The sequence below is a fragment of the Archocentrus centrarchus genome, chromosome 24, assembly GCF_007364275.1.
Source record: "Archocentrus centrarchus isolate MPI-CPG fArcCen1 chromosome 24, fArcCen1, whole genome shotgun sequence".
NCBI classification, from domain to species: Eukaryota; Metazoa; Chordata; class Actinopteri; order Cichliformes; family Cichlidae; genus Archocentrus; species Archocentrus centrarchus.
The window spans coordinates 28377605-28400142 of NC_044369.1; the positions used below are offsets into that span (position 1 = coordinate 28377605).

The 22538-nt window shown below is 42.1% G+C and overlaps 1 protein-coding gene across 2 annotated transcripts; it reads left to right on the plus strand.

The window, feature by feature from the left end:
• Positions 1–1107: 1107 nt before the first annotated feature.
• On the plus strand, positions 1108–13894 carry ankef1a (ankyrin repeat and EF-hand domain containing 1a). Of its 2 annotated transcripts, none has more exons than XR_004019204.1 (11): positions 1108–1324; positions 1773–1972; positions 2508–2669; positions 5602–5801; positions 5909–6058; positions 6183–6306; positions 9265–10087; positions 10264–10490; positions 10699–10847; positions 12204–12373; positions 12672–12800. XR_004019204.1 is itself a non-coding variant. In XM_030721946.1 (11 exons), exons 2-11 carry the CDS (start codon positions 1783–1785, stop codon positions 13172–13174), a joined length of 2346 nt encoding a protein of 781 aa, XP_030577806.1. In that variant the 5' UTR covers positions 1108–1324; positions 1773–1782; the 3' UTR covers positions 13175–13894. The 2 variants fall into 2 exon arrangements, 1 of the variants encoding a protein (XP_030577806.1); XM_030721946.1 differs by lacking the exon at positions 12204–12373 and adding an exon at positions 13019–13894 and having other exon boundaries at positions 12672–12836.
• Positions 13895–22538: the final 8644 nt, after the last annotated feature.

Genomic DNA, 22538 nt, shown 5'->3' on the forward strand with positions numbered 1-22538 from the left:
CCAGTGTGGTACCGTGATAGGATGCCACCTGTGCAGCAAATCCAGTTGTGAAATTTCCTTACTACTAAATATTCAACAATCAGCTGTTAGTGGTATAATAACAAAGTGGAAGTGATTGGGAACGACAGCAACGCTGCCACCAACTTCAGATTAGCTCAAGAACAGTGTGTAGAGAGCTTGATGGAATGGGTTTCCATGGCCGAGCAGCTGCATCCATGCTTACATCACTAAGCTCAATGCAAAGTGTCAGATGCAGAGGTGTAAAGCACAAAGCCACTTGACTCTAGAGCAGTGGAGACGTGTTCTCTGGAGTGATGAATCACACTTCTTCATCTGACAATCTGATGGATGAGTCTGGGTTTGGTGGTTGCCAGGAGAACGGTATTTGTCTGACTGCATCGTGCCAAGTGTAAAGTTTGGTGGAGGGGGGGGGGGGGGGGGGGATTATGGGGTGGGGTTGTTTTTCAGGAGACATGGATGAGCGAGTTTGCTGTGGAAAAACTTGCCTGACCTCAACCTGATAGAACACCTTTGGGGTGAATTAGAGTGGAGACTTGTGAGCCAGGCCTTCTTGTCCAACATCAGTGTCTGACCTCACAGATGCACTTCTGGAAGAATGGTCAAAAAATTCCCATAAACACTCCTAAACCTTGTGGAAAACCTTTCAGGAAGAGTTAGAGCTCTTATAGCTGCATATGAAACCCTGTGGACTACGAATGGGATGTCACTCAAGTTCATTTGTGTGTGAAGGGTGAATACATTGTGCATGAAATAATTCCACAGTGGCAAACATAGTGATATAAGTACCAGAGGGAGCTTTTAAAACTTTATGATGGGCAAAGCCAGCGAACCATTTGAGCAGTTTTTTTTTATCGTTTGTGCTTTTTTTGTTTGTTTGTTTTTTAATATCCTGCTGACCATTGAAACTGACGTTAATAACGCTTTAAAATTACTCGCTAAGTAAGTGTTTGACGATGAATGCAGAGGGGGTGGGGGGGGGGGGGGGTCTCCTAGAATAATTGCAGTATTGCCGAGCTTATCACGAGCACCTGAAAGCAGCATCAGGAGAAACGAGGACCTGCCCGGGATTTTCACGCGTCCCGTTGCCATGGAGCCGACTTTGTTTTCTCCTCCCGGCGCACAGAAAAGTTTAAAGCTGTGTTTGAAGGGGGACCAAATCCCTGGGTGGGAAAGTAGGTACAAACGGGACACTCGCTGACTTGGATATGTGGACAGCAAAGAGCAACAAGTATTAAAAAAAAAAAAAGGAAAGGAAACGGGTGAGGACCGCGTGCCAATCAGGAAGAGCCGGTGCGTGCCGCAGGTGGGTGTTATGATGTGCTGACACAGCCTTTTAGTTTAGGGTTTATGACTCTATATTAACAGCTTTTCTAAAAAATAATGCTGACTTTATTTTTCATGTACTGTGCTAATGTTCAGCATCATGTCAAATGGTCCAGCCGCAGTTAAAAACAGCACTGGGCCATGGTTACTTTGTATATAAATAGCCATTCACAGGAGGAACATTCATTAACAGGAAGCTTTATTTGAACTTTACTACTTTTTTCTCAGAAGGAAAAAATAAACACCAAATATCTGAATTCAGTTGAAACAGGTTCAGAACTTCTTCAAAGTTTCCTTTGAATGTTGAGGTTTCCTTATAAAACCTCAACACAAGTGCTTGATGAAATTGTGAACTAAGGGGCATAACAGTGACACTTATGCATGCATATTTTTAAGTTCTAATTCTCATTTTTCATGCTGCGTTTCAGTGAGTCCACAATGAGCAGCAGTGTTGCACAGGGACGCCTGCAGATCCTGCAGATCTACCGCCTGATTCAGTGGGTCCACAAAGTTGATAAGGTGCAGATAGAGAAGATGGTGCAGCTCGGGGTACAAAACCTTATCAATCTCACTGAGCCGCAGGATGGAATAGGGGTGCTCCACGTGGCAGTTTCAGCCAACAATCCTGGTAATCCTGTCTCTGTCAGATTAAATATAGTTATATGCTGTGGCTGTGTGGCAAGCTCTTCCTTTCCAAAAATCAGACGCATTTGGTAGATGCAAACATTTCACAATACACAATTCCTATGTTTATATAATTCACTGGAGGCATTTACAGTACATTGAGGTTATTAAATTTTGTGTTTGCCTCTTTCATAACCCCTTGTTTACATGTCTTGTTTCTTGCCAAAGAAAATATGCCCAGAAAGATTTGCGTCAGCTGGAAAATGGCAGTGTAATCGGAAAATAAATGGATGATTTTAAACATCTTAATCACTGCCTGCAGTAACAGTAACACTGGGGAAAGATGAGTGTGCATGAACATGAGTTGAGATATTTCCACCCCCCACCCCCCTCCAAAAAAAAAAACAATATTGTGTGGGCACTTTAAAATCAGTCTGTAAAATTCAGTTGTTTGGTGAATTTACCACAACCCAGAAAGTCATCTTTGAGAGTCGTTCCCGGCCCCTGATTCTTTCTCCTCTCTCTTTGCGTTTTCCCAGATCTTGTCAACTTCCTCGTCTCCCTCGGAGCAGATCCTAATATTCAGGATAAAAAGGGCCACACCCCAATTATGTTAGCTGCTGAGCTGGGCAACGATCCCATTGTGTCTCTTTTGGCTCACAACCGAGCCGACCTGAGGCTCCTGGATGCAGAGGGCAAAGGTGAGTTGCTGAAGGCAATACTGCTGTAGCATGTGTGGTGTTAGCAGAGAAACTGTGCAAGGCAAGCGCTTGAACCCACTGATATACATATACTGATGTATATAAGACAGATACCTGTGTGAAATCTGTTCATGGCACTCACATAACAGTTAACTTAAGTATGTGCTTTAACCGATAAGCTCATTAATCTCTGAATTCGAGTGTTTTCAGTTACATTTTCACAGGTGTATAAAATCAAGCATCTGGCCATGCAGTCTGCCTTTACAAACATTTGTGAAAGAATGGGTTGTTCTAAGGAGCTTACTGAATCCAAGTGTGGTACTGTAATAGCATACCACCATTACAATAAGTCAGTTTGTCAAATTCTATCTTTCCTAAATATTCTCGATATTAGCATTAAATGGTGTTATTGCAACGTGGAAGCAACTCAGGAGAGTGGTGTACCACCTAAAATTGGGGTCAGAGTGGGGTCACCGAGTGCTGATGCACACAGTGCGTAAAAGCCGCCAACGCTCTGCTGACTCAGTAACTCAATAACTTGAGTGATATCCCATTCTTAACCCATCCTTGGAGCTATAACAGCCTCAACTCTTCTAGAAAGGCTTTCCACAAAGTTTAGGAGTGAGTTTATGGGAATTTTTGATCATTCTTCCATAAGCGCATCTGTGAGGTCAGACACTGATGTTGGACGAGAAGGCCTGGCTCAAAGTCGCCGCTCTAATTCATCCCAAAGGTGTTCTGTCAGGTTGAGATCAGGACTCTGTGCAGGCCAGTCAAGTTCTTCCACACTAGTTCACAAATGTTTGTAGAAGCAGTCTGCATACTTAGGTTTACACACCTGCGGCCATGGAAGTGACTGGAACACCTGAATTCAGTGATTTGGATGGGTGAGTGAATACTTTTGGCGATATAGTGTGTGTCCACACCGTAAGTGATTTGGTGACCAGAGTCAATAGAAATTCAATAACTTAAAGCAACTATTGGTGAAAAAAACATTTTAATGCACCAGTGAAGCTCTTACATTGTGCACAGTGTACCAAGGTATTAAATTGCTTTAAGTATGAGGTAATGGAAGATTAATGTATTCTCATTTGAGCTTGAAGTCTCCGTTACCCAAATAAAGGTGTTTCCATCTCAAGTTAGGTCAGCTGAATCTCTTGCATTGTCTTTCAGCTCATGAAAATGCATGGTGTGTCTGTTTAGGTATTGATGAGGATGTGGTATCCCAGACAACTCCAATCAGAGGGCCCAAAGTCCTCCTGAAGGACCTTGTTGAAGTAATTGTGATAATGACCCCAATTACAGGGTGGCCGTTACTGTAAACGGCTCTCCTTTGAGAGACAGATAGAGAAGGCAGAACAATTTGTGTGCAATTGGATACACTGCACGCTTTGTGTAATTTACATACTGTATGCATGCATGTGTGAATAACCATATGAGAGTGCGGCTGTGTTTGTGCTATGCCACATGGACACATCTAATTACAGATCACGACCTAATGATCCTCTCTTGTGGAACATGCTGAGTAACCTGATATCACCCAGCTCTCTCTGGGTATTGTTCAGCCTAGTCTCAGTACTCACAGCAGGCCGAGTTTCAGTAGTCACACACCTGTTTGTGTTATCCGTAGTGTTAGCCTTAAATTTAGAGGCTTGTCGCAATGAATCTGAGTACAGAAAGTAAAACACCGCATCTGACCCTCCCTCCTTACAGCAGCTTGAGTAGCATTTAATCCCCCAGCAGCTGGCAGGTGAGAATGTAGCTGGTAGTAGAGGTGTGGGGGTAACTGTATCAGTGAGTGTGTAAGGTATCTCTCAAAGTGGAATTTCCTGGATAGGTAAAAGTGTCCATATCTTCCACTGGAAAGCACTTGGATCATTGGCCCTTGCTTTTAATTATGGGATATATAAATAAAGTAGAGTTAGGTAGCTGATAACTGTAGAGGACCTGAAACAAGCAACTACACTGAGGAATAACAACAAAGGTCCTCGTTATTAATTGAAACTGTGATGTTGCTATCATGTCACAGCTACCAAGCCGTCCCTACCTCAAGTTATTTTGATAATATTGATTTGATAATAAGATTAGGGGTGGGACTCGATTAAAAAAAATAATCAAATTAATTAGAAGCTTTGTAATTAATTAATCAAAATTAATTGCATTTTAATCACATTTTAATATTTAACATGAGAAATATTAATTTAAGTTTGGTTGATGAATGAATCAATGTACATAAGCTTAAACTTCAAAATTTTATTTTCCCACCAGTCTACTACACAGACCAACTAAGGGTGAAAGTGCTCCTGTGATAAACTCCTGAAATTAAAGTTAAGCATCATAACTGGATAGTTTTATTCAACATTAATGTCTCACTTAATATAGTTGGAAATTAATCATTCGCTCAGCTTTATTCCTTGATGTTGTTATGCTTGTTTTAACAGCTTATTTTGAATTAAAGACTTAAAATTAAGCCACAAAAAGGAGAAAAAGTTCGTTCTCCGTTTAACCAGCTGTTTTTACACAGCTGTGCTTCGCACTCACAGTTGCTAGGTGACATGAGCTATGCAGAGGTGACGGCAGCTGATATGAAGGCTAGCCGCTCACTTCCGGCCTTTGTGGTCTTCACGGGCTGCGAAGGACATGGGCCGGGTCCTTCGAAGGATGCGGCCCCTGAATTTGGACATTGTGCGTCGATATAATCTGTATGCCTGGAACTCGTGCACTGAGAAACGTTCCACGGTGCAAACTGCAATTAAAATGTGTTAAAAATTTTAATTCGTTAATTTCCCCGTAATTAATTAATCGAAATTAACGCATTAAAGTCCCACCCCTAGTAAAGATATATTGTTGACTGTCAGTGGCTTTTTCTGCCTCATTCTCCTTACCTTTTCCTAAACCTTTGTACCCATGTCCTTTTCTCGCTGTTATTCAGGTGTGCTGTTCTACTGCGTTTACCCCACCAAACGCCACAGCCGCTGCCTACAGGTGCTGCTCAAGTGCGGGGCTGATGCCAACAACGTGTCAGCGCAGGGGACTCACATCTTTCACCTGATGTGTGAAAAGGCCCAGGAGTGCACCCCATTGTGTCTCCTTATGCTGGATGCTGGGGCAGACCCCAATGCAGCACATCAGGTAAAAAGAAAAAGTAGATGTCCTTGATGGGCCTGAGGGATCAGGATACATGAAGACAGAGTCTGTGGGAACTGATCCCCTTTCCTTCTCTTCTCCTCTCCTTTCAGAAAACTGGTGTCACAGTGTTAATGGAGGCAGCCAAAGCAGGTTCCCTGCCGCTCGTTAGAGCTATAATCAGGATGGGGGGGGACCCCAACGCCCTTGACACAAAGCGCCACGCAGCAGTGCACTATGCTGCCATGGGGGGCTTTTTTGAGGTGTAGTAGTTGTTCAGACACACAATCTCACTTTTATATCACCAAATGATGACTAACATATAAACAGCACTTTGGATTTAGGATTCTCTGATGTGTTTCTCTGTGGTGATTTTATGTGTTGCAGGTCATTCAGGTGCTGTCTGCACACTCAGCAGACATGAGTGTGATGAATCTGGATAACTGCACACCCTTACACTATGCTGCTGCTTCAGGCAACGCAAACTGCTGCAAGTTCCTAGTGCAGAGAGGTACTAAAAGAAAGTCTTTAGGCAGTTCACAATTAATCCTCCTCATGCCTAAACTGGAAGACGTGAAGCTTATTATATCAATGTTACAATCAGTAACTTAAGTATGATGTAAAAAAAAAAAACTGTAGACATGTTAGTTTTTAGGAAATTTCAAAATATGATCTCACTCGTAAGCTAGCATTGATGTTTGCAGCACGCTCTGTCTTTCAAACATAATAAATAAATCAGATATTCCTCAAAATGTACATCAAAACGTGTATTGAATGCCTGGCCTTGACGAATATGAAAGCAAACAGAATACTGGCACGAAGTAATTTGTGCTCCTTTTAATATTTATTGTTGAACATTAAAAGAAGTGCGTATTACTTCATGTGTTTCAGCTATGAGGTTTCATCAATGTAATCCAAAGAAAAATAACAGGAAAAAATAAACAAACCCAAGACATTAATGTAGCTTTATATAAAAACCGGGATTATGTGTGCCTCAGCACCAAGGAGTTTGAGGTTTCTGTGCAGTATCGTGGTCGCTCCTTAGATGGTTCTCTTCCGCACTGAGACCTCTGAAGTTATGCTTGGAATCTGCTGGAGCTGGTGTTCCAGTTTGGGGTTACAGCTCCTAATGCTCCCATTACCACTGGGGCCTCTTTGGACTTTACCTTCCACATCTCCAGGTGTTCTTTCAGCCTCTCCTACTTGTCACGTTCCTTCTTTCTGATGTTACTGTAAACTGGGATTACCACATCTGTCACAACTGCGGCCTTCTGCTCTGTCCGTCTCAGCTCTGTGTGGTTGGTTGTCCAGAAGCTGGCTGTCTGTTTGGATCTGGAGGCTCTTCTAGCCATTTCTAGCCACATTTCTAGTTACTTGTATAAACCAGTGGCTTCTGGAACTGGTTTTCAGCATAACCAAGTGCTGAAACCAGTTGCAGAAGCCATCAGTAAGGGGATCAGCAGTTGCAGCTGAGCGTGCAACACCACCAGCTCAATGGCTTTTGTAAAGGCAGGAGAACAACTCAGAGACGTGCACAAGGAGGTGGCAACAGGCATCCCATCAACAGCTCAGGACTGGAAGCTCTCAGTGGACCTGGAGAAACAGCTGAGGTTCCCACAGCGTATTGTCAGCACCACTCTGAGTCCTTCTGGTCTCAGAGTCTACCAAGAATATCATCATCATGGAACTGACAGTTCCGTGAGAGGATCACCTGGGAGAGGCGCATGAATGCAAGAGGTCTAAATATGATCAGTTGGTGACAAACTGTCGTGAGCAGGGCTGGAAGGAGAGGTGTATGCCCATAGAAGTAGTCTGCAGAGGTTTTATGGGGCACTCACTGCACTCAGTACACTGGGCATTACAGGAGGAGCGAGGAGCAGAGCCATCAAGAACATCACTGAAGCAGCTGAGAGAGCCTCGAGATGGCTCTGGATACGAAGAGATGATCCATGGGGACAAGCGGTTGCTACCTGAATGCAGGCTGCAGTCTGATCAACTGTGGTCGGGTCGCATGGGAGAGGGTGTATGATGTTAGAAGACCCCAAACACCCGATGACCCCAGGATACATTACTGATGTGTTCAGGTGCATCTGTAAATGTATTTTAGAACTGTTTTTTTTTTTTTTAAATCTTGTATTAAATGGACTAGTTCTTATATAGCACTTTTCTACTCTGTCTGAGCACTCAAAACACTTATACAACATGTTTACATTTACCCCATTCACACCCTTTCATACAAGCACTTCCATGAGTAACTAAGCTAAGTGCTTTTTTATTATCTAACATTCACGCACATTCACACTCCAATGGTTGCATCGGAGAGCAACTTAGGGTTAAGTATCTTGCCCAAGGATACATTGGCATGCAGCCTGGAGTAGCCAGGAACCGAACCACCGACCTTCCGATCAGTAGGTGACCTGCTGTACCTCCTGAGCTACAGCCACCCCAATCTTTTAGTTTTGCCTACATACGTGGACATTCAACAAGTTTCCATTGTGGGGATATAAAAGTAGCTCCCTCTTTTATCAGGGCACCATGTAGGGCACAATTGAAACATGGGAAATTTTCACCTGAAATAAACATGGATCAAACTAACATTTTATGATAAAACATATTCCACTGACAGTAATTTCAGAGATTAACATAGTCCATTGTCAGCTTCCACTGTGATTAGGTGCCTTTTTGGAGCAGATTGCTTACTGCCCAGCTGGAGAAGATGTAACAATTCCCATCCTTCCTGTTTCTTAAAGTGATTTAGAGTCATTTTTGACCAGGATATGTCCTTCAATACACATATTAAACAAATAAGTAGGACTGCTTTTTTTTTGCATTTGCACAGTATCTCTAAAATTAGAAACATCCTGTCTCAGAGTGATGCTGAAAAACTAGTTCATGCCTTTATTACTTCTAGGCTGGATTATTGTAATTCATTATTATCAGGCTGTCCTAAAAGCTCCCTAAAAATCCTTAAGCTGAGGGACTAGAAGAGAGAGAGCATATCTCTCCCATATTGGCTTCTCTTCATTGGCTCCCTGTTAAATCTAGAATAGAATTTAAAATACTTCTTCTCCCATACAAGGTCTTGAGTAATCAGGAGTGAGTGTATGAGTGTTTGTCTTCACCCACCTCTTTTTCACTCTCCATGTGTTTATACGCCAGTCTGCATTTAATCTTTAGTAATTATTTAAAACTATGGCTTTTGTCCTGTCTCTGTGTTAATACCAAGTTTTGGTTGAAGAGAGCATTTATAACGTATTCACGCCCACAAGTTAAAATAGCTGGGGTTCCAATAAGGGTTTGCTGTTACAGCATCAGTATTCTCCCTTTTATATTTGTATAAATCTGATATGATGAGATCCAGGAAAGTGAATTAAACTGAAGAATATGCAGCTGCAAAGACAGTCCTGAATTAGATTAAGTAATTCTACCATGTGTTTATATTTTTATTAAAAGTGTGCTCTGTGTTCAGGTTGTAACCCTAAACTGAAGAACCAGGAGGGTGTGCTGCCACGTCAGATTGCCAAAGGTTCTGGTTACAAAGCAGCAGCCAAGGAGCTCAGGAAGGCAGAGAGGAAACAGGGAAAAGGCAGCAGCTCCAGCAGTACTGGCCAAATGTCACATCTCTGGGCACTGACCCTCCACGACTGGTCTCAAGAGTATGAAGCTGAATTATGGCAAGCCTTTGGTACCAAATCAGACACAGTTACCGCTGAGATGTTCATTTCTGTATTAGAGAAGCTTCAAGCTCCAGTTGAACCAGACCAGATCCAAGCAGTCATCTCATCCCATGGGGGAGATGGGCGTGTCAACATCAGTGACTTCATCAGAGGTGTCAAATATATAGCAAAACCATTCCGCCTCTCCTCTTATATGCCTAAAAAGAAAAGGGCAGGAAGGGAAAGAAAAGGAAGCAAGAAGAAGAAGAAAGATAAATTTGTTCTCCCCATACCCATTTGCACCCTCCCACCAGAGCTCAAGCCCCGGCGAGCAGACGGAGGCCCACCCAACTTCATGATTGGGTCGTATTTTAACTGCTCAGACATCCGTCGTTTTGACTCAAATCACCCGCCAGTGCATCCCGTAATGAACGACTCGGGGTGGTACATACAGAAGCCACCAACGGCGTACATCAATGTTAACTACTGTGTGAGAACCAATGACCTGGAGTCTCTGGACTACGCCTTCAGTGAGGGGGTTCCTGTAGACGTTCAAGATGAGTTTTACAAGACACCGCTGATGGTGGCCTGCTCCAGTGGCAACTGTGACATGGCTCAGTACCTCCTCAGCAAGGGGTGAGAAAGCTCTTTTTTTTTGGTGTTTTGTGTGACATTCGAGAGGTGGCTGCTGAAAATGATTCTTGTCGTATTCCTGTACTAGAGATCACAAAGTCAAACCTAGAAGACAAAGAATAGGCTAACTGATAATTTAAGGCATTGCTTAAAAACCTGATTGCACATGTTTATGACAGGGCTGATGTGAACGTGTGTGACCAGTTCTTCTGGACTCCCCTTCACCATGCAGCCCACGCCGGGCAGCTGGAACTTATTGAACTTCTGGTGAGTGCTGGGGCCAACATTGATGCCAAGGCCCTGGGTGGAGGCACGCCCCTTATGAGGGCCATTGAGAGCTCTCGAGTCTCCTGTGTGGATTTCCTCATCAACACAGGTGCCAATGTGCTTGCAGAGAACAAGAAAGGTGTGATATAGTTCAAAGTTTGAAATCTAAACATCTTAGGTCACATTGTTCTTGAGCTATTATTACATTTCAAACAATGCTTTGTTCACTTCAAGCATTTTATCTACCTCACATCTTTGGCCAATTTAGAATCACCATGTGTCTTTTGGACGTGCATGTTAGGTTAATTGCTGCTGTTGTCATTTGACTGTATTGTATTTCTTTGCAGAGCAAAACTGTCTTGATCTTGCCAAGGATTTTGCAAACTCTGTAATAATTGACTTGGTCAGACAAAAGATGGATTCTCTGCCTAAACCAAAGGACAAAGCAAAAAGAAAACGGACCGAAGCTAAAAAGCCTAAATCAGCAACAGCGAAGGTACTCAAGCAAATAAATGAGCCCTCTGAAAACTCCCTTCAAACTTTCCCTGTTTACTTTGTTTTGTCTGTATTTTATTTGCTAAAAGGAAACATCACTGTTCTTTGCTTTAGCAGTGTCATGTATAAGAATATAGCAAATCAGGGGGTAACTCGAGGTTCGGTTGTTTACACAAGGATACTTCAACATGTAGACTAGAGGAGCTGATTTGTAGATGACCCACTCTGTCTCCTGAGCCACAGCCACCTCATCGTGACCTCTAAATGATGTAAAACTACACTGAGCTGCACATGCCGGTTTTGATCTGTTCTCCCTTACAGCAGGAGGGAAACCCAAGCCTGCGAAGGGACCTGATTACTTAAAGCTGGGAACTCGTAAGCAAATGACACCAGATGTGTTTGGTTACAGCTACACCGTGCTGGTGTTTAAATTTGCATTCGCTCTAACCAGGTCACAATCAGTTCAAATGTATTGATTGTGTCAGTAGCACGTGTTTGTGTGGCACAACTGAATCAGGAATGTTTATAAATCAGTATAGCTGCAAGTAGCAGTTCTGGGGACAATAAAAAGATAGAAAGTCTATCAAACTTTCATATACTGGGACTTCTGAACTAATGAGTCACTGTAAATAATGCATGCACCCTCACCCTACTCACATATGGCACTATGTGAGTGAATTAGAAGAAGTGCTGTGGTCATCCTTTCCTCTAATCATAGCTGTGGGAACATGTTTCACGTAGGCGGCACTGTGGGAATGACACAATGTAGGTTCATAAGAATACACTGCAGCACTTTCTTCCCATGGTCTTGCCTCATAAATACAGGTTTTTACTAAACTGACCATAGTGTTCAGACAGCCCAGAATATCAAGCTTAGCCGCAGTCCTGGCAGATCAGCTGAGACCTTTTTTAAAAATGCTTTCAGCAAATCTCATGGTGCTTTAGTCTGCACACAGTTGTTGCACATTTGCAAGCCACTTTGCAAGTCACCTGCTCCTCTCTTCGTGCTGTTTCTGACTTAATCACTTTCATATCACACCTGCTCTGCTCTGTGCTGGGATCTTAAATCCCCACCTCAGAGAGGTCCAAGAACAGAGGCCGTGCAGCCAAATGTGACAACTGCAGATGAAGATTGTGATCTTCTTTTGACTACAGTGGTTCTGACTGTGGTACACAGCATCTATAGATTGTCTGGTTTGACTGAGCCTGTGTCTTTTAAGTACTTTTTACTTTTTGTTTTTTCCACTCTACAACCTCAAATTGATTTGCATATCAGCTGAATGTTACATGCTTTCTGAATTCCAGTAATAAACTTTCATTGTTGTAATGACACAAACGAGTTCACCACCTGCCATAGAAGGAGATGACAAGCTGATCAGCGTAAGCAGATAGAGTGAGCAGAGGAACCAGGACTCGCTAGAATAGATGCAAAGTACTTGAAAACAGGCCTAGATGATACACATCTGCAGATGTGCAGGACCTTCAGTTGCAGTTCAGTGTGGCACCATCTAGAAGCAGCATCACGAAGTAAGCATTAGTTGTCTGGTGCCTTTTATTGGTGTAAATCATTAATACAGTAGTTCGATATCGTGGGTGTAACAGGTAGATTTTTGGTTTGGATCTTCCTCTTTATCCTGTTTCTCCACCATTACTGAAAATCATTAAGTTTTAATTGTTATTGGTGACCTAATCTCGTGTGTTATTTTTGATATCTCCAACTGCCTTCAACCAGCCTGAATCTGACACTTGTTAGCCTTTGCTTTGTAAAGCCCGCAGTAAGTATGGCGAGGCTGTGAAAATGTGAAAATCTTGGTATTCACTGCAGGTTGCTGCTGCCCAAGTGGCATTGCAAGCAGAGACCTCATCTGCAGCAGCAGCAGCAGCAGCAACAACTCCACCCCAGAAGGATTCAAACAGTGTGATCCTGCAGAACTCCAGGATCACTGCAGGGAAAACCAGAATTGTGGACATCACCTTTGTGCCTAAAACGGTGAGCCTCTTCACTGGTTACAATAAGAAGCCTTAATGTAGCGTCTGCTGGCAGGGTAATCACAGCAGTCACAATGTGCACAAACCAACCATGCATCAAATGCACCAGTGCACAAAAGTTCCCCACAGATCTACCTGTGTAATTACACGCACGCCTCTCTGTGACTTGTCTTTTTGTCTCAGGTTTGGGGAAAGCCGCCCACAACCAGCCAGCTGATGTCAAAGATAGAGAGAGGGAATAAGCACCTGTCCCTCGAGGTGGACTTGGACGATCTCATGACGCCTTTCAGCCATGACATCCAGGGGAGGATGCTGGAGCTACCAAACACCACAGAGTAAAGGGCAGGAAGGTTAGGCAGACAGAGACTGACATCTCGGACCCAAACCAGCCACTTAAAATAATTATGAATATGTAATCTTTTCAGTACAGCTTCTTTGTTGTTGGACATCATGCTTTGATCATTTTAAGGAGACTATGCATACATGTGTGCTGATGGTGGGAACATGCTGCTTTTATTATGCCTCTGTGCCAGTGACAGACGTGGCACAGAGGTTTTCAGGTCAATAACTCAGGAATACCTGAAGAATTAGTGAGTTGTTTTTTTGTAAGTAGACAAGCATCCACTTGGACTCAAGGATGAACTGATTTGACATTGCAGATTAACCTTTATTGTCTCCTTTTGGAAAATTTCGTCTTGGACATCAGTGAAAAACTCACACATCCAGCTACACTTAATGTACATCATCACAGCCGAGCCATTAAACACCACGAACACACACACGCATCAAGAACACTGCACAATAACCTGTGACACACAAAATACTACACAAAATACTTTTTAACCCAAGGATCCATACCCTAACTACAACAAAAATTGTATACAAAGGTGTAATGAGATACAATGATGAAGTAATAACATTAAAGCCAGAGGGTCAAAGGTTATCTTCACTGTCAAATCATAATGTTTTGCAAATATGTTCTCTAACACCGTAACTCAGAAGGAGAAACTGTGACCATATTTCACATGTGGTCAGCTGCTGTCACTCATTTTTGGCTGCTCCATCTTAGAAATATTCAGTCGATCTGCTGCACAGTTGGACTGAAGAATGAACCTTATTGGTCAAATGTGCCATCACAGACTTTGACTCTGTTTTTTGTTTATTTCATTAAACTTATAAACTACTCCTATAATGGTGGGTGCTTTTATTAAGCAATTTTCATATAATCAGTGGATCACAGAATGTGATCACAGAAGCCCCGCTCACCTGCTCCGGGTGGCAGCCAATCACGAGAAAGATGGATTAAAAAGAGGGGAAAAGATGATGGAACAGGTGGTTTTCACACAGTGGATGAACTGAAGGTCTGCACCAAGGTCCAGTAGAAGATAGAAAAGAGCTTATTTTGAGTTGTGATTTATGCAAAGCTACTCTAGCAGAAATCTGGAGCTGGAAATTAGTATAGTATGTGACTGAAATGAAAGTGTGTGGATACTGCAGATGGTTAAAATCCTCTCAGCTCTGCAGTATGTGGAGTTGGAGAATCTCTTTCTTTCTTATAAAAAACATGTATTTAAAATGGGCTGTCGTACAAAGAAGGAACACATACTCATCGGTCACTGTTTGCTTATGATGGCTCTCCTGCCTTCATGTCGTGGTAATTGGGTTTCACCGCTAGGAGTTCTCCTTGCAAACCATCAAACTGCATGGCGTTCCAGCCCCGTGTACTTCCATATTTTTACCAGCACATGGCGCTGTTTGGTAAAATTTCCAAAGCAGCGGAAGAGCTGTTTACTAGAAGAGAAAACTTGGAGCAAGCTCTTATGTTTCTAGCACAGGAAGACATCAAAATGGCAGCCGTGTGTATTTACTGATCTCGTATTAGACACTCCTGGTTTCCAACCGACAATCAGCAGATTTTATATGAATGAAAAGCTGCTTTTACTTTAAGACAGTGATTCTCAAATCCAGGCCTCGTGGTCCAATGTCCTGCAGGTTTTACATGTGTCCCTGATTCAACACACCTGAGTCAAATATAGAAGTCATTAGCAGGACTCTGGAGAACTTGACTGCATACTGAGGAGGTAATTCAGCCATTTGATTCAGGTGTGTTGGATCAGGGACACATCTAAAACCTGCAGGACACTGGGCCACAAGGCCTGGATTTGAGAATCACTGCTTTAAGATGTTCAGGAATGGACCTTCACCTTCCTCCTTGTTTGATTTTTGCCTTGACTGCATTAACGATACTGCGTCTGAGCACTGTTTGGATAATATTTTAGTTGCTGATGCTCATATCAAAAACAATTATTGGAAGTAGGTATTGTTTTCTGTTTTAAATGTTGTAATGAGGCACACCCATCATCATCACCAGATAAATTAGATTGCAGTGTCCTCAAGGTCCACGGGGATGGAGTTATATAATCAAATACACATGCAGAGAGTGGTGAGGTTTCAGGATCCCAATACAGGCCCAGGATTGTTTAAATATACACAACCACAATACCACTGATGACAAGGATGTGAAGAGAAAGAGGAAAAGAAGGGATGGATGAAAGCAGTGAGAGGAGGCAGAAAAAGGCACACACAAATATAATGATATACAGAAAGAGGAAAGAGACAGTGAGCAGGGAACGACAAACATTGCTGAAAGGCCAGCAGAGCCATTCATAAAGAGACCTGAGAGATGAGGGAAGGTGAGGACTGATGGTGAGAAGGCAAAAGGATACAATGTCACGGTTAGGCTGTGTGGCAGGTGAGGTTGGACCCCAACGCAGGACGCATGAGAACAGAGTGAAACTCGAAAACAGCTTTATTGCTGAAACTCTCTGACAATGTCCAAAATATTAAATTCCCAAAAAGTAAGGTCAGGAATTAAGCCATAAAACTTGGAAACCAAAAGGGAACACGCACACACAGTTGGCCGAAAACACAGACGAGGACGTGACAAGGAGCAAGAGAAAATGCAGACAGTGTAAACACAGAGGGATAATGAGGGAAGTGGAAACATCTGGGGAGAGCAGGTGAACAAAACACACTAACGAGACACAGGAAGCAAAATCAAACACAAAGCACACAGTACAAGGAACTGCCAAAATAAAACAGGAAGTGACCAAACATGTCCGAGAGTCTTTTTTTTTTTGCAGATAGGAGTCTTTTTGGAGCATCTCCTCTTGCCTCATCTCCCCTCCTGTCTCCTCCTCCCCCCCACCCTCTGCTGAGTATCAGTCTGAGCTCAAATCAGTGTGTGTTGCAGCCAGCAGCACTGCAGTCTCCCAGCTCTGGACCTGCACTGCTTACTCAGCACTTCATCCCTTCATTTCCCAAAACAACAGCTCGGACACACACACACACACACACACACACACACACACACACAGATGTGCTCACACGTGCATACATAATCCAATAATTACATACTTCAGCAGAGAAGCCATACACAGGCAGACACTGTGGATATACACATGCATAAACACACATGCAGTACTTTCTGCAGTTTCCTGAAACACATGGTAATAATGTAAGTATATGCAGACATTAATGATTTAGTAATTACAGCAGTCTCTCTGCACTACAATGCAAAATGCTTTTCTGTTTAATGAATGACTTTAATTAATACTCTGTAGCACATGTTAGCTTTAAAGGTTAGATGACAACATTTTGGTTTCATTCTTTTTGGGGTGTTTTGGAATTTCTTGCTAAGATGCATTTGGTGCTCATGGTGTCTCTATTTCTCACCATTATCTGTAAACACAGTAGTGGTGATACGGCAGTGCACTGCCTACTGCGTCTGTACAGCAGAGGTGGCAAAAGTACTGACATTCTGTACTTAAGTAGAAGTACAAGTACTTATGTTAAAAAATACTTTAGTAAAAGTCGAAGTACTGGTTCAACTTCTCTACTTAAGTAAAAGTAAAAAAGTACAGGCTCTGAAATGTACTCAAAGTAAGAAAGTAAAAGTAGTTCTTTGGAGGATGTTTCTACCTGCTATTTTTGTGTAAAACAAACCGAACCTCATTATATATTATTGTAATAATATAAAATAGTACATGAGAATACAAATGTTATTCCAATCTAAATTTTAATTCTAATGAATGCACTCGGCTTGAATCTGTTATGTAGGACACAAACTGTGAAAGGGAATTTAAGCACAGCTCTGTTCTCTGTGTCCTCCATAGTAGAGGGTGACTGTGCCTCCACCTAAACACCCAGTATTTCACAGCTATCTGAGCTGATCTCCATCCCCTACACTGACAGCATACAGGCTGTAGAAATGTTGGATTCAGTGAATGAATCTCAGCATCAGCAGCTTTGATTCAAACTCATCTCTGCTGCACTGATGTAACCTGTAACTCTGACCATGAACACAAACACTGTGCTCCAGTCCAACACAGAGCTTTACTGTAAATACAGTACAACAAACTAACCTATTTATTAAACACTAAACTGCAGCATTTTCATAGAATCTTTGAATTACACAAAGTCAGCATACTTCAGTTTGTTTTCCAGTCCTTACCTTTAACTCTAACCTCTCTTCTTCCTCTCCTGTCCTCTTTCTCCATCTCTGAGTGAACTTCTCTCTCTTTGCTCTCCCTGAAATACAGCAGCTCTTCTTTTAGCTAGCAGACACACTGTGTGACAAACTGCACACACTTTGTGTGTTTGCTGATATTTGTTGAGCATTTAGAAACGTTGCATTTACCTGCCACACGTTAATCCCTTCATGCTCACTCCTCTTCAGTAGCGCTAGCTAAGCTGTTTATGTGCCGCAGCGCAACTTACGGACTCGGTCCGGCCCGATTATAGCGCTATAAATGATACATTAATTATATGGGTTTGCGTATTTAATCCCTTTGTACGAGATAAGCCCCGGTGATGGAGGATACGCAGTACGATTGTCTCTTATATGTTATTATTCCTCCATTTAGGCTCAGATCGTTTTATATTTGAAGGCGCACTGACCGGAAATGCAAACTTCTCTCTGACGTTAAAAAGTAACGAGTCTGTTTGAAAATGTAAGAAGTAGAAAGTACAGATACTTGCGTAAAAATGTAGGGAGTAAAAGTAAAAAGTAGTCAGAAAAATAAATACTTAAGTAAAGTACAGATACCTGAAAAATCTACTTAAGTACAGTAACGAAGTATTTGTACTTCGTTACTTCCCACCTCTGCTGTACAGTGACAGCATTGTACAGATTTGTTATCCATTATTGAAAAGGGAGTGAGGTTTTACACCAGCCTGACTGAGCTCAACGTGTCAGAGCATGTACAGTAAGCTTTGCAGGCATCCTTTGTTTGTCTTTGTTTAGCACCTGTGCAGGTTTACTGAGTAGGGTGTCTGTGTGTGTGTGTGTGTGTGTGTTATCATTTGTAGCCTGATATTTTAGCCTAAATAAGCAAAAAAGAATGGTTTGTGTGCTGAGAAGACCTTTTGCCTTCAGTCTTTTTTATGATAAACTTTATAATTGCTTTATTTTGTGCATTTGTCATTTGTTTAAAAAAAAAAAAAGAACATTCTTTTGTTTAACATTTTAAATAAACTTTTAATGTTGCAGTAGGACGGGTTATAGTTGCAGTTTCGGGGAGGGTGGTGGATGCCACAACAGCTGTTTGTTCGGGACCAGAATCACCAGGGTCAGTAGACTGAGACCTGGCTTGCCCTCTTTACTCCAGCTGCACCAAGGGATGGACAGTTCTGACATGTCGGTGCAGGTTTGTGGTGGAATCTGCTCTAATTCTAATTTTCAGTTTACAGTGACGCCACTCTGATCTGCTATTTCCATTTTGTTTAAATTGCAGCCAAATGCTGCTTCTTTAATGGGTATCACTCACATTCTTGGGTTTTTGCACCGCTGTCTGCCGTCTTGCTGTCTGTATCTGGATTACGCCCACGCACGGTGGAACATTTACCTCCCCCTCTGCTTTAACATAATGGTATAATCCCATGTCCCCCTGTGTGATTGGCTGCATAGTGTGCCCATCAGTTCAGTTCAGGTCAGATGTTAAAATGATGTTTCTATTACAGAAGACTTCCACCACTTACAGACAGATGTTTAGAATACAGTTGAATAAATATTTAAATTTTAAAACATATAATTTGATCATTTCTAGAGCAGGCTTGCCATCAGTCTTCACGATCTCCATTAACACCATCAACATGCCGCGATTTTCCCTCATGTTCCTTCCTGAGTAAAATATTTTTAATATAAATTTTATCGATTTGCTCAGAAACAAATAAAACACTGAAATTAACCAAACATCAGCTATTAGAGATCATCTGAGTGAATTATCTGTGTTTAACTTCCGCTCAGCGGCGAAAACCAGCAGGAGTTTTGAAAACAGTGTCCTGGGAGTCAGGCGTTCTCCCCGCGTATAGCGAGCCTCTGCTGTTAGAGCAGCACAATCTCCGAAAACGTCGGAGCACTTTTGCAATTAAGCAACATCTTGATAAACTGAGCAGATATTTGATGTTTACGCATCTACATTCTCGCCTGAAAACACCGTAAAAGTTTATTTTGTGTCACAGAAGCAGTAATATTTCAAAATTTACTCATAGTTTTAGCCGCCCTACTCCGCCATTGCTGGGTTTGAGCTTCGTTCGAAATGCATTCTGGGATACTTGGCTGCACCAAGACCACACAAGTCACCACCGATGCAGACTCGATAGAAGGGGCGGAGCAAGAACACATCCGGGTATTTTGAGCGAACTTGCCTTTATGTGAACTTTGAATTGGAGCAGTACTTGGACTGAGAGTCCACACAAGTACGCATATTGAGAAATGGCCTTTGTGCGCTCGGCTGCTGAGTTCTACGCACACGAGCTGTTGAATTTATTCTCAAGGAATGAATACCTGCATTACTATGTTTTTTCCTCGCACATGACTTTTGACCTAAATGTAATTCCATACTTGTCTTATCCATAATTGGAATTTGCAATTTTCCAGTCTACACTCATTAAAAACAGCAACTCTCTGTCTTTGGGGGAGGGGTGGGGTCACAAATAGACTGACAGGTCACATGCAGTCACGCAGGCCCGACCCAGGTGGAGAAATTTTCATTTTAGACTTTACGACTCATTTTATTTCTCCAGCTCATAACTATTCAATCAGATAGTTTTTCATTAAAAAAAAAACTGTTACAGTTTCAAGCATTATATCCAATATTCAAGCACTTTAAAAAAAAAAATCCATAAAATCTATTTGATATTAGTTTTGTTTCACTATTGCCAACATAAAAAAAAAGTTTTTTGTATGTGTGAATGATATTTCTTCGGGGGTGCTTATTTGGAGATTCGGCTGTTTTGTATGTGCTGTAAAAACACATTGAAGACTGAATCCAGTTCCAGTAATCTAGACTAAAAGCCAAAGTAAGAACACGGCAAGAGCCAAAGTCTAATGGCACCCCTGTGGTCTCCATGATCACTGCCAGCAACACGGATGAGCTGTTTCCAGGACAGAGGAAATTATCATTTGTTCCTGCGGTTTGTGGTAAGGAAGTGGATTAAAGCCAATGTGTCACTCACAGAAACAAAACACATATAATAATCTATTAAAACATAAAGACAATTAGTGCCTTAGGTATTTTAAAATGTGTTTTAAAATCACATTATTGTGGATTTGATTCCTTTTAGACATTTCTTTAGTCTCCTGTTGTTCTCCATTTGTTCAAATACAGTTAAATGGAAATATGGTTTCTAAGTAGCACTTCTTAAATCCTGTTTTTACTGAAATACAGTCAGTAAAATGGTGCAGCTGTGAGACATTTACTATATCAGCTTTTGGTCTGTTTACGTGAGCCAAGACCCCGTCCTCTTTCTATTCTATTCTATATTCTATTATTAGTCTCATTATGAAATTCAGATCAATATTTTCATAACAAAAGTTCCAGGCCTGCAGCAAACTAGAATCTAAAGCTTAGACAGCTAAAGAGATCTATGGCACTGCCTAGGCTGCACTAATGACTGATGAATCACTGCAACACACACACACACACACACACACACACACACACACACACACACACACACACACACACACACACACACACACACACACACACACACACACACACACACAAAGAATACCTACTCAGTAAACCTGCACAGGTGCTAAACAAAGACAAACAAAGGATGCCTGCAAAGCTTACTGTACATGCTCTGTCACATTGAGCTCAGTTAGGCTGGTGTGAAATCTCACTCCCTTTTCAATAATGGATAACAAATCTGTACAATGCTGTCACTGTACAGACGCAGTAGGCAGTGCACTGCCGTATCACCACTACTGTGTTTACAGATAATGGTGAGAAATAGAGACACCATGAGCACCAAATCCATCTTAGCAAGAAATTCCAAAACACCCCAAAAAGAATGAAACCAAATGTTGTCATCTAACCTTTAAAGCTAACATGTGCTACAGAGTATTAATTAAAGTCATTCATTAAACAGAAAAGCATTTTGTATTGTAGTGCAGAGAGTTAAGACTGCTATAATTACTAAATCATTGATATTAATGTCTGCATATACTCATGGTATTAACGTGTTTGCTTCAAAACTTTGTCCAACTTTTCTCTTGTAATAAACAGCTCTTCCGCAGCTTTGAAAAATATACCAAACAGCGCCATGTGCTGGTAAAAATATGGAAGTACACGGGGCTGGAGTGCCACGCAGTTTGATGGTTTGCAAGGAGGACTCCTAGCGGTGAAACCCAATTACCACGACATGAAGGAGGCAGGAGAGCCATCATAAGCAAACTGTGACTGATGAGTACGTGTGCCTTTTTTGTACGACAGCCCATTTTAAATACATGTTTTGATCCGGGCACAGAGGAAGGAAGAAAGAGATTCTTCATGTCTCCCACAGCAACTCTAGATACTGCAGAGCTGAGAGGATTTTAACCATCTGCAGTATCCACACACTTTCATTTCAGTCACATACTATACTAATTTCCAGCTCCAGATTTCTGCTAGAGTAGCTTTGCATAAATCACAACTCAAAATAAGCTCTTCTTTATCTTCTACTGGACCTTGGTGCAGACCTTCAGTTCATCCACTGTGTGAAACCACCTGTTCCATCATCTTTTCCCCTCTTTTTAATCCATCTTTCTCCTGATTGGCTGCCACCCGGAGCAGGTGAGCAGGGCTTCTGTGATCACATCACATATGAAAATTTGAAAGCACCCACCATTATAGCAGTAGTTCATTAGTTTAATGAAATAAACAAACAAACAAACAAAAAAAAACAGAGTCAAAGTCTGTGATGGCACATTTGACCAATACGGTTCATTCTCATGGAACACAAAGTTGTTGTCATGGTCCCTCCACCCTCCTGGCTCTCTCTCTCCTCTCCTGTGTGTATGTTCTCTGGTCTCAAGTTTGAGGGGTGGAGCGCGATCCACATCTTCACCCTCGTTATCTGACTCACCTGGGAGTAAGGAGACACACCTGTTTCTGGCTCATCTGGTCTCCTACTTAAGCTGACTGGTGGCGTATCGTTGCCGTAAACAGTGCTGACGGCACTTCTTCAGGTTTCCTGCTGCTTTTACGCACCAGCTTGCTGATCTTATGCCCTCTTGTCTTTATGCTCAGGTATCTGGAGAAAGGAGTCAAGAACGTGTCATATGGGATATGTGGATGTGAGCTCTGGACCAGAGGACCATCACAGGAGAGTGTCAGAGTGGGTTTTCTTGTGAACTGGACTGGACCCCAAGAGA

Excerpts from the sequence above, each read along its gene's own strand:
- ankef1a (XM_030721946.1), top strand. The coding sequence starts at position 1,783 with ATGAGCAGCAGTGTTGCACAGGGACGCCTGCAGATCCTGCAGATCTAC. Across the intron at positions 6,059-6,182 it reads CCATGGGGGGCTTTTTTGAG|GTCATTCAGGTGCTGTCTGC; the intron begins GTGTAGTAGTTG and ends TATGTGTTGCAG. Across the intron at positions 10,491-10,698 it reads GCTTGCAGAGAACAAGAAAG|AGCAAAACTGTCTTGATCTT; the intron begins GTGTGATATAGT and ends ATTTCTTTGCAG.